This window comes from Tigriopus californicus, chromosome 10, assembly GCF_007210705.1.
Source record: "Tigriopus californicus strain San Diego chromosome 10, Tcal_SD_v2.1, whole genome shotgun sequence".
NCBI classification, from domain to species: Eukaryota; Metazoa; Arthropoda; class Copepoda; order Harpacticoida; family Harpacticidae; genus Tigriopus; species Tigriopus californicus.
This window is the reverse complement of record NC_081449.1, coordinates 4877339-4889478: the sequence shown is the minus strand read 5'-3', so window position 1 is coordinate 4889478 and position 12140 is coordinate 4877339. Positions and strand designations below refer to the sequence as shown.

The 12140-nt window shown below is 44.3% G+C and overlaps 1 protein-coding gene across 1 annotated transcript; it reads left to right on the top strand.

The window, feature by feature from the left end:
- Positions 1-5452: 5452 nt before the first annotated feature.
- On the top strand, positions 5453-11535 carry LOC131889168 (teashirt homolog 3-like). Its single transcript, XM_059238196.1, has 3 exons — positions 5453-5675; positions 8445-9667; positions 9736-11535. The coding sequence occupies exons 1-3, from the start codon at positions 5534-5536 to the stop codon at positions 11173-11175; spliced, it is 2805 nt and encodes a 934-aa protein (XP_059094179.1). The 5' UTR covers positions 5453-5533; the 3' UTR covers positions 11176-11535.
- Positions 11536-12140: the final 605 nt, after the last annotated feature.

The window sequence follows — 12140 nt, the reverse complement described above, 5'->3', positions numbered from 1 at the left end:
ACATTTGGTGACAAAGTTAAGTGAAGATCTATGGTGCAAGTTTTTAATTATGAGATGCAATTAGTCATGAGAACAGTTTTACCCCGATTCTACCCCAAAATTATTTTGACAGAATCTTAGAATCTTTTAATCATGCAATACCCATTTTTTCAGCTGACGTTAATCTAGTCTTAAATGATGCTCAAATTCACTTAAAACACACATAAAATGTATGAAAATGCGAAATAAGCACTTTACTAAAAGCAACACGTTTGCACACTTCAAACTGATATTTTAGAAAGCAAATTCTGCAGATATTTTTGCAAACATAGAATAGTGGAAACGATGATAGATTGGACGGCGTTTACCCCGCATATCTTCCCATATTTTTGCCGATGGGATACAGTTGTGTATCTTTACGTTATAACCATTGACAAAATTTATATGAATTTTGTTTTAAAGTGCACAATATAGTTTTATAGTCCACTACTTAACTCAAAACATTGGAGTTTTTGGGTCTCATGAATGTCAAAGTTGATTTCAAAAGTACTCGAATCGCAACTTCATTTGAAGCCGCTTTTAATCGCAGTGAGATAAATGTTTTGGGTACGTAAGGTATACTAGCGCAGTATACTAACTGTATGCAAGCGCGTTGTTTAGTCTAATGCGCCATGAAAAAAAGTGTTTCCTCGGTCAAAGAGCCATCTAGCGGGTTCGTGGCGAATACAGTGGCTTTTCTACATGAATGAAGGCAATGCATTTCAAATAGATTTATGGATCACTAAAGCCAGCTTTGAATTTTGAGCAACATACTCTGCCTTTCCTTGTAAGAAATTGTCATTGATGAGAATGTTCTTAAAATGTTTGAGTATACAAGCTTTCTTGAATTTTCATGTACATGCAGTGTTAAATGATGCCGGCATAAGCTTTTGGCAATGAGAAGTACACTTGTTTGCTTTGGATGAGAGTTGAGGTAAAACAAATTTACAAATACTTCAATGGCAATAAAATGTACTCCAGACCGTTCACTCCGGTGATACTAGAAAATGATTAGTAATAATTGCTGATTGAAATTTTTTATCCCACTGCCATTAGGTTGTAATTTGTGCAAAAGGAAGGCTTATACATTTTGAGGCAAAATTTTCTAAATCACAATAGTGCTTTTGGTGTTACAAAGTGGGTAGGCTTACACATATAAAAACTCCTTTGATAATTAGATATGTACAAATATTGATCAACGTTGGTTTTGCTCCCATAGAGGTCTAGAGAGAAAAATGACACCCCAAGAATGTTCCAGTTACCATTTGGGCCAGATATGCAATGGGATCTTTGGCATATCTTTCAACTGATTTTACATTTCACTCCACAGGAAAAAAACGAATAAGGGTGCCAAGAAAGGTTGGACATTACAAATAAGACTACTTTCTTTTCTAATATAGTTTAATAAAGTTTTAGGATCTCAATTCTTAAAAACCAATGAATCCTATTGCTATATAAAATTAACTGAATGTCAGATTAACCATGATTTATACAAATACAGCAAATGAGATATCTTACCACATTGAGAGGCTTAATGTGAATCAAGAAATGTTTTGTCAACCTTTTGGTCCCAATTTTGTTCCAAATTGTGTTCATCTTCGTCATCTGATTTTCAATGGATTAATAAACCACCTATATCCTTCTTTGATTAAATTTGGGTAATTCAAGAAAAAGTTTCAATATGTGGTCAAAACAAATCTCTGCAGTTTTGTGAGAATGACATGTTTCTCTCCAGAATTCTACCATATCAGCTTTTGCATGGAGAGGTATGCCTTTTACCAAACTCGGCAAGCAGTTTGCTTGAGTCCAGACATCATTGCACACTCTGATGGACAATGATCAAAGGTACTTTGAGAAGTTAAAACGGTTTCATTCTTCTGAAAAAACTCTCACTTTTAATGTTTTACAATCACAAGAACTTTAATAACCTGAGACACTGAAATGGAGGTTCTCTCTCAAGTAGGATTGAGAGTTGAATTGGTTGCCATATTAGAAACAAAACAAATCTACTGAACAATGCGTTATGGACGTTATTACTTCCTAGCCTGAGCATGCTATCTGCAGTTTTCTCTTCCAGGGGACTAGCTCCAAAAAGCAATGACACAAGCTCAGCACATGGCAAAGTAGACTTTTATTTTGAGCCAAATTCTATTTTTGAATTTAGCTATCACAAATTTCATTGGAAATGTATCGGCCTAATCTTATCTCGTGCAAATGTAAAACATTTTTTCAAGGAATGGTCCTTCTTATGTCGACAATCTTCCCACTAAAGTGCTTCTATCATGCCAATACAAATTTACTTTTAGCTCGTTTACCCTACGCCCTCAAAGCATATGCCCTAGAGTATCGAGCAATAAGTGAAGGAGTTGATCTCAAGCAACTAATCAGTTTGTATAGCTTTGTAAGTCGAAAGAGCTTCTATAGTCTCAGTGTATTTAGCTTGTTTCCTGTTTAGACGTGTTTGCAATTATATTGCACATCAAAGTAAGGGCTCTGCTTGTCTTGGAAGCCTTTAATAAACGATCCAATGAGAGAGATACCTATGTTGGAGGAAAAATGGACAAATTGACATTCAAGGGCTGTTTTGTGTCGTCATTTCTATTCGAACTTTACAAAATAAAACTGTTATGATATGTATGACGACTGGAAAAACAAATCTTTGCAGATTGTCCAAAATGGCTTAAAGTAAATTGGCTTAAAGTAAAAATTAAAGTAGTCCCTCATGTTATTTTGCCGTTTAAAATAAAGGTGTAATCACCTAAGAAAGACCTCTTAGGACTTACCATTTTAGTCAAAGCGTTTTCACTTAAAACTCAGCACGCTATCAACACAATTGCAATCTGACCATGAATATAATTTTGAGCAACATAATGGCATGTTTGCAAATTATGATTAAGTGTGTCAAAACGCCACAGGATGAATATACGGTTCGGTCTAACCTAAAATTCCCCAAACCAAATCTCACCCGTTTAAGGCGCATGGATTTTGAGAAAAAAATGAAACCTTCACTATAACTTGTATGTACCTAGGTACCATTCAGATCAGACTGAAAGCTTCCGATCAGAATTGAACGCACCCATTCAGTATGCATAGACAACTTTTTCTTCGATGGTGTGATCTATACATCTCTTAAGCGCAAAATCCTCAAAAGAGTAGTAGCCTCCTGGTGGAATCTATATTAGCATCAAGCATCAATAAACACTATTGACCACCATCATATGCGTGAAATGTGTTGGCTTCCCACTCGCTTGTAGCGCTGCAGGTACGGGTACGCCCAGATAAATAGGAATGGGATGCTGGAATTTTCCACATGATCAACAAGAGAATGGCTCGTGGTGCTTAAAGGGTCCTTCAAGCCGGGGAGATAGGATTCCCCTATTGGGTCCGTAGTACCTCGCTAAGGATTTCAGATAACAGTCATAAAGCGTAAATCATCCCGGAAAATGTACGGAATTGCTCTTTGCTTGATACCAAACTGCTCCAAGACTTGCCGGTGAGTTGTAATTTCTTTTGGAGCACATCCCATGAGCACGTTCCAGCCACAGATGAACACGGAGACCCACGGAACATCATGTCCCAAGGTGAATGGGTGGAGCCTTCACAAGCCACGTTTCCCACCGTTCCAAAGTGGAATTGGCTCAAGTGTCTTCAACTATAACACGAGATTTATCATCTCCCAAATGTAGCCCCGCTCACCAAGCTTGACTCTCGGAGACAAATAAGAACTCTTGAGACCATGTATGAGAAGATGGCCCATGTATCTCTTGTCTCGCTCGGCGTTGGTCAGTACGGAAGGATATATATCGGAAGGAAAAGGCATTTTTGATTGCACTCTAAATCCTCAAGAGCAAGGATTTCGCCTCTAAATCAACGGTCGCGGGGACATAAAAGTTTCTTCCGATCTGGGGGCTCCTCCCTCTTCTTGGTGGGCCGTTTAGTTCGTTTCGCTTCACGAGGAGTGTCAAAGTTGAACGAGGAGGAGAGAAGTCTCGAGGAACATTCACGGGTATTGAGTACTGAATTGTACCAATTGTACCTATCGATGTACGTACATCCTATGTAGCGTAGCAGATATATGACAAGCAGAGCTATTGTTCCAAACCTGCGTTCCATTCTCCATCGCTCTATCGGAGCTGGTATCTGCTGCAAATGGGTATTTATCGGCCAATTTTCTATTGCATGAATACTAAACCGAGACAGGTTTTTCCCTCCCCTCTACTCTGCTGTCCTCTATGTACAGGACAATGGGCATGACATTTGGGCGTGAATCTTCGAGGTGGCTCTGGGATTCAAATGGGAAACAGTGGCTCGCTCGGGATTGAAGGTGGCTCAAGTTTGGCGTGGTCCAATCAGACAAGTTCTTGTCATCTATAATCTCACCTCTAGGCAGATGGGATCTACCCCGAGGGCGCTAATGGCAAATTCGAAGTCGTTGATCGCAATTCAGTGGACGAAGTGAACCAAAGGTGATATTGAGGAAGGGTGAGGGGCACAGAGACCATGTGAGAGGACCACTCTTTTTCTTACTCTCTTTCTTTCCTTCTTTCCCTCTCTCTTTCTTCGAAGTCTTGGTTGGCGCACACACACACACACACGCGCACCGGCGAGAAGCTGAAAGCAATCTCCATAAAGTCAATTTGAAAGGGAATGAAAACACGCAAATCTCCACTCGCGCCCAAATCTCTTGTATTCGTTTTCGCATGCTTGGGTGATTTTGGACACTTTCAACGGAATTCTTACTCGTTGAGCATCAAGACCCACTCAGATGGGGGGTAGCTTTTTCTTTTTTCCCCCGGTGTCTGGCAGCATTTGTTTCCAAGACATGAGCTTGCTTCCTAATGGCCCTGACATCCATCAAAACTCATACCAGGGATTCCTTTATTAGTCTTTACATCCAGATGCTCGACCCACACACCCGGTCTCAGGGAGCAATAGCCCCATAAAACCAGCTTTTTCCGCAACCACCACCACCACCATCAACACCACCACTCTTTGAATTCTTGACTGACACCTCACTACTTGGAGAAAGAGAGCAAAAGAGGGTAGAAAGTGCCCATTGTCATGAAACTTGAAATACTTGTCCAATTGTTCTTTAAGCTGAACAACATCCCTCGATTGAAGGTGATGAACGCCACATTATTGTATGAAACAATTAGATCAGGCACACTCGAAGGAATTGTCCCTGATGATCCACGGTGTAGACGTAGGTAGGTCGTTTAAAGAGTTCGTGCGTCAACGGAAGAGGCGCTTTTGAGTCCAAGCATTCCTTTTCTTCTTCGTCTTGTTGTCCCTCCCTTGGCTCGGTTCCATCGGTTCCATCGGTCCCAATGGCGTTAAAGGAAGAGATTCGCCGGTCCCAAAAAGCAGGACGAAAGAGAGTGGTTATTCTATTCCGTTCCCAAACTCCGGGAGGATGGATCAGTTCCAACGTGGATTTGGAACCAAGAGGAACACAACTCGTTTGAAGCTGTCTGACGATAGTGGAACCAGGCGTTTGTTGGGATTTCTTTTGGCAATGGGTCGCCGTAAACAACACTGTCCCAAGCGAACGAATGAGGGATCAGAGGAATGCGGTGGACCACTCCTGGACGAAGCCAAACACGACCCATCCTATCCATCCCAAGACGATTTGACCGCCGACCACTCAATGATTGACGGTAGGCGACAAGTCCTTATTCAAAGCTCATTGCATGCTTCATGCTTCTCAATCGGTAGATGCTTGATGGATGGAATGATTTTTACAACTCAAGTCAAACATCAAGAACATCAGGGTAGAGAGGGAACATACCCCGTCCTCCTCATTCTCCTGCTCCTCACCCTTCAATCAATAGTTGGCGGGTCTTCTCAAAGTGAAAAACTTGACTGACTGAAGGCTGAACTTTGAATATCAAAACTTTTTTCTTTCTTTCTCTCTCTCTCTCTCTCTCTCTCTCTTTGATTCTCTGGTTCTATCCCTTTACTCGTCTTTGGCTCCCGTCCTTCTTCTGGCGACTCTGTCGATTATATCAGGGAGAGACTTTCCTCGCCTTGTCAAAGTTGGAATACTGAGATTGACTTTGAAAGATTTATTCTTCATGTCAAGTCGACGGGCACACACATATAACCATCCACTGGAAAACTTTGAGGCATATATCTATCTGAAATGATCAAATGATTGTCAGCACCTTGTCCGAAACTCTTTCGCTCTCTCTTTCCGATGGGAACGGAAACGGGAAAGGAAAACCAGAGAATCCCAGAGAATCCTAGAGAGAAAGAGAGAGAGAGGGAGAGAGAGAGAGAGCAAACCTTTCTCAAGATTTGGGGATTCACTCAATTACGGGCCAAGTTCCAAAATTAAGCCATCATCATGGTGAGAGCGAGCGAGTTTCTTCTGAATGAAGAGTCTGTCCAAAGCTCTTCCATCCTTGGTGTGTTCCATTCCTTCGCCTGGAAGCTCTCGTTCCTCTCTCCTTCTTGCCGTCGAAAGCAGACTCATTTAAAAGATTTAGGATCTCATTCGCTTCGATTTGACGAAAGCAGGCAACCAACAACTGTGAGAGGGAACTCGTTTGGCAAAACTGCTTTTATAGGCACAGAGGCCGAACTTGGGAGGAACGCAATGGCCGTATTTGCACTCTTTCACCTCCACAATCTGCAGTCTCCTTTCACTCCCGTCATGAGGAATAATCGGAGCAATGAACCTATTGAGAATGAGGACGAAGCTGATACGGTGATGCTTGAGCGAAGCTGGAAGAGATTGCTCTCGATGGGCCAAAAACATCACGATACCGGTGTGGAAAGATTCCCCGAGCGTCGTCTGCATGAACTTTGGGGAATTTGAGACTGTCATAAGACAGAGGAGAGATGAAGATGGGACAAGTCCAAGGAAAAGAGGCGTCGACGGAAGAAGAACTTGGAAGATATCAACACAATGTCAGAGACAATGTCAAATCAGATCAGTCGATTGCGCAGTCTTTGTCGACGTTTTGGGTCGAGTGACGCCTTTCTTCGCTTCGTCTTTGACTACGACTTTGCCTTGGCCCGTGTGGTCTTGGTGTGCATCTCGTTGAATCTTAGTGTTATTGGCAGCTCAAGCAGAGCCGGGAACATCCCTCTGATTTGACAGCAGCCTCCCGGTTCAAGTCGACTTCAGCGACTTAAGATGTCAGGAATTAGCTTCGGGGAACAAAGAATAACTTTTGTAATTGGCCCCGCAGTCCGCCCAAGTTGAAGTCGAAAACCTCCATACCTCTATAGTACTTCCATACCCATCTGGTAGATCTGGATCTGGGTGAGAGAATGTCCACGATACGAGCTCCCAAGCCCCCTTCACCGGTCCCATCATATACACCAACCATGTCCCATGCAGATTAAGAAGGTCCATGTTGTGTGTAATTGCCTCCCTTGAAGTTGACTTGACAGACTTGCCTCTGACAATGGCACATCAAAAGCATGGGAGTGGGATTAGAACCACTGTTGAACTGCCGCCATCACCACCACCACCACCACCACCACCATAGATGGAGGAGGCGATGGCACAGGCCTTGGAGCTGGCTTTCTTGACATCGGATGAATTTCCCGACTTTGTGTTTCATCTTGGCACAAATGAAGGAGGAACTACTAGTCTCGAGTCGACTGCCGATCTTGAACCACTCGCCGGGTAGGTTACAGAATGTAGTGCCGTCTATATACGTACGTACATCTCGCCAAGGGCCAAGGAGCACACGACCCAAAGGAACACGGGGAACAGCTTATTGCATACGACTGTCAAGTCGTCACTGAACATGAGGGTACGTGGAACAGAGGGAACAACGGACGGACCAACGTACGTTGCACGTACATGGAACTACGTACGTGGATGGAGAAGCACGACCACCGACCGTACTTACTGCCTGGTCCAGGCTAGGCGTCTAGTAAATGGTTATAGGGGAAGTTTTAGATTGGATCGCAAGATTTGTGATCCTGCGACTTTTGACTTCAAATTCGGTACTTGTTCAATTTGCAGCATGTGAAGTTGTCATCAGGCTTTGAGATTGAATTTAGTTGTTGTTGCTGTTATTGTTGTGGTTGTTACAGTAGTGATAGTAGCAAGGCTGGCCAAACTCTAACCGATTTCTGGTATCGACAGTTGCTCGTTGGGTCCGAGGGAAAATATTGAAAAACTTGAACGGCAGTTCATTTTGCTTGCCAGAAAAGTGGAACCGAGGAGTTTCATGGGGACATTATGTCAGTCAATTCATTCTTTCCGCTTGTCATTCAAGTGTTTAGGGTCGAAAGGTATTGGTGGTTTTGGTGCCTAGGAATGCCATGGTACTCACTGACCAAAGCTTGTCAAAATCTGGGGAAAAAAATTGATATCACACTTCACAGAGTTGTCACGCGATGCCGTCTTCCAAGTTGGTCGAAAAAAAAAACTGACAGCGTTTTTGTTCTCTTTCCTCCGATAGAACCAACGGCCATGGAGAATCGAGATGACAAAGATGTGGACCCACGGTTCGGCGGGTTCAAAGAGGAACTTCTCCGATTATCCATGGAATCCTTAAAGTCAGGGCCACCCGACCACCGAGTCCGGCCAACCAATCCCGAGATGGCCAAGCTCCTGCAATTGCAAGCGGCCCATGGCATGGCCTTGCAAGCTCGAATGATGGAATCGAGACAACCACCGACAAGTGGGCCCTTGGACCTGACAAATACTTTCAGAGGTCATAGTCCCACAATGGCCTATCCACAAATGCCCTCTAAGCTCCCTCGAATCCCTACTTCTCAAGCCTCCATTCCATTCCCATTTCATTTGATGTCCTCCAATTTATCTCTACCCACGGCTGATTTAGAGAAACGCATCTTCAGTGAATTTAAGTCGTTCCCAGGCCTCTGGTTTCCGCGTTTTAACCACCCCGGCCTGTTGGCCCCCATCAACCCTTATGCTAATTTGTTTGTTGACAATCCACACTCGAAAAGTGGCGGTGGAAGTGGAGGAGGACCAGGAGGACCAGGAGGACCAGGAGGAGATCCCACCTTGACTACCATGTCGACCCTTCAACGCATGTCTGAATTGGCAAAGACATCAAACGACTCGTCCAAACTCATGCGAACTCAGCCAGCCTCTTGGAGTGCGAGTCGCCGGGTCTCGCAAGAGACCAATGCCGAGATCTTCAAGTGCGTTTGGTGCCAAGAACGTTATTCCACTTTGGCAGATCTCACCGCACATTTAAAAGAGGCCAAGCACAACTCACTTCCCGGATCAGCTCCACATGCTTCGTCAACTCCGCCGTCAATGATGTCCCCGTCAACCTCGAGTCCATCCCATGACGAGTTTCGCCCCCCTTCCAAACCATCCTCACCCAATTGCAAGTCCCCTAAGGACAGCTCCAAGGAGCACTCAATCAACGTGCCTAGGAAGCTGGTTCGAGGCCAAGATGTGTGGCTGGGCAAAGGACAGGAACAAACACGGCAGATCTTAAAATGCATGTGGTGTGGAGAGAGCTTCAAAAGTCTGGCCGATATGACGGTGCATATGCAAGAGACCAAGCATTACACCAAAGTCATCTCACAAGAGCAGTTATCCTCCTGGCGTACAACCACATCGGGATCGGACGACAAGCTGGAATCGCCCATAGGATCACCGCCATCAAAGACTCCGGGACTGATCCCAAGCATTTTAAGTTGCAAGGTGAGTCCTGTGAATGAGCCACGGCGAGATAATTGTTTTTCATAAAGAAGATTTGATTCATGTTCCAGGTATGTGACAAGAGTTATCCCACCCTGAAAGAGCTTGGTGATCATATGGTTGAGGATAATCATTCGGAAGGCAAAGATCAGGGGCTTGAAAATTCGTCAAGGAAGCGCTCGTACACTCCTAAAGAGAAGAAGAAGAAGTCGTTGTCAGTGAGAAAGTTGCTTGAGTTGGAACGTAACTCCATGGATGGCACGGATTTCCAATACAAGCGCTCCAAGACCGATTTCGACCACGTCGATGTCCCAAAGAAGCCGTCAGACAGTTCATTTGAATCATCGAAACAGTTTCAGTACCACCTGAAACCTCCCATTGACCCTCGGGATCGCGCTTCAGTGGGATCCAACGCCAATAAACCAGGGAAGAGTGGTTCCATTTTGGGATCGCTCGAGAAGATGATTGAGACCAATTTTGGTAACAAAAAGCGAAGTGCCAATGGGAGTATCCTCCAACGTTGCGGCATCGAGGACAGTCCCGAGCATCCGCCCCCAAATAGCATGGGAGGAGGCGCAGGAGCAGGAGGCGGGCCCATGTTTTCTGACCCAGTACACGAGTTCTTCAAGAGCCAATTTGCAGCTGCAGCAGTGGCCATTTCCAAGCATTCCTCCATGGACTTTAAGGCCAACTCGGTGCCAATGAACATGCTCCATCGGCTGATCAATGAGCAGAAAAATATGTCCGTCACCAAATCTGAAGTAGTGACCTCGCCCTCGTCTGGCTCCTCGTCCTCTCCGTCAGGCGTCATTTCGTCGTTCTCACCGACAATCCATAAAAGTAACGATAACGATCTTACGATGAAAATGAAAGCCGACTCCTCATCCTTGCTGCCTCACCATCCTCTCGAGGCCCTTCGGGATATGTGCTCCTCAGAGGAGGTGGGTCCACGACAAAGGAAGATCCAGTCTGGCGAGGCCGTCGTGGAGAGTTCCCTGAATTTGTCATCACCTTCACAAGAGTCATTTCAGGAGGATAATAACAATTCTTCTTCCTCCACAGCCTCATCCCCTCAACCCGAGCCCTCCCAGACCCACCACCATCATCACCACCTTCACCGACAACCACGAAATCAAGTGAAGGAAGCAGAAGAAAACGATGACGACCACCACGACCGCGACGCACTTGCATCACTTCCAATGGGTAGAAGTCAATCTGTAGAATCGCCACCCTCCAATAATAGGGAGAATGAGGATGGGACTCCCAACAATGGGGAAACAACTTACAAGAGCGAACCACCATCCACTGATGATGGACCACTTGACTCGGAGGCTGAGGCTGGCCAACCAGATGAGAATCAAGTGCTGCTTAACGGGAAAGAGAATCTGGCGGACAAGAATCGGCCGGATAGAAACTTCCAAATCAGGAAGATCATCATGAACGACGAAAGCTCGTCCGAATCCAAGTTCTTGAAGTATTCAGAGTTGGCCAAGCAACTCTCTGGACGGTAGTTTTAGCCACGTGCAGTAGTAGTATATTTATTCGCTCAATCGTTATCTGGTTTCATATGCGATATTTTCCAAGCCTTGAACAAAATGACTCTTCCTGCTCCTTTCTTCTCCATTGATCTTCCGCACCTTCAATTTCTACTCAGAAACCTCTGTTAATAGGATTCATTATAATAATAAAAAAGATTTTCCAAATGTGATATAATACCATTAAGAGTTCGCGTTCCTTTTGTCATCTTTCGTTGACCCGATCCCCCTACCTTGCTTGTACTTGATTGTCAACCAGACGAAACCCAAAAATATTCAACGATATCAGTCATCCCTTTGTCTCCTTTCCTTGAAATACAACAAGATATTATTACACTCCGTACGACTATTTAATGAGCCCATCTATTAAAGGTTCCCAGAAAAACCTGCCCACTTGACATGATCGGAGGGATCGAGTTGCGTCTGACAAATAACCAAGTGTGGATCAGTGTGTCAAATTAAGGCTCGTTTTACCATGAAAAAGGAGAAATACGAGCCGCGAAAAACTGGAGACGTTTGGAGAATGCAACTTTGATTTCCACCCAACATACGTACGTTCCCAAACTCTAAGCATTCATTAAACCTGGACGCCCAAATAGACCTCAAAAGTGGAACACGGTTTGTGTTGAAAATGAGTGCTCAAACTGGATCTTGAAGGATTTGACATGGAATTCTGTACTCATCCTCTTTCCTTTCCTCTTCTTCGTCACGTTGAACATGAAATGTTATCCAAGTTGGAATTTGCGAGATGGGACTGGCAGGAACTACGGAGGAGTGTTGGTAGGAGCGACGTGGGTAGCGATGGAACGATTGGTAGAAGTAGTAACTGTAGTACGTAGTGGGGGTAGTGGTGCCAGTGGTAGTAAGCTCACGCATCAAAAGACCGTCTAATCGCCACCATTTCAGCTTATTTATGATCGGAGCTCGAGAAACGAGATATA

Excerpts from the sequence above, each read along its gene's own strand:
- LOC131889168 (XM_059238196.1), top strand. The coding sequence starts at position 5,534 with ATGGGTCGCCGTAAACAACACTGTCCCAAGCGAACGAATGAGGGATCA. Across the intron at positions 5,676-8,444 it reads CGACCACTCAATGATTGACG|AACCAACGGCCATGGAGAAT; the intron begins GTAGGCGACAAG and ends TTCCTCCGATAG. Across the intron at positions 9,668-9,735 it reads CAAGCATTTTAAGTTGCAAG|GTATGTGACAAGAGTTATCC; the intron begins GTGAGTCCTGTG and ends TTCATGTTCCAG.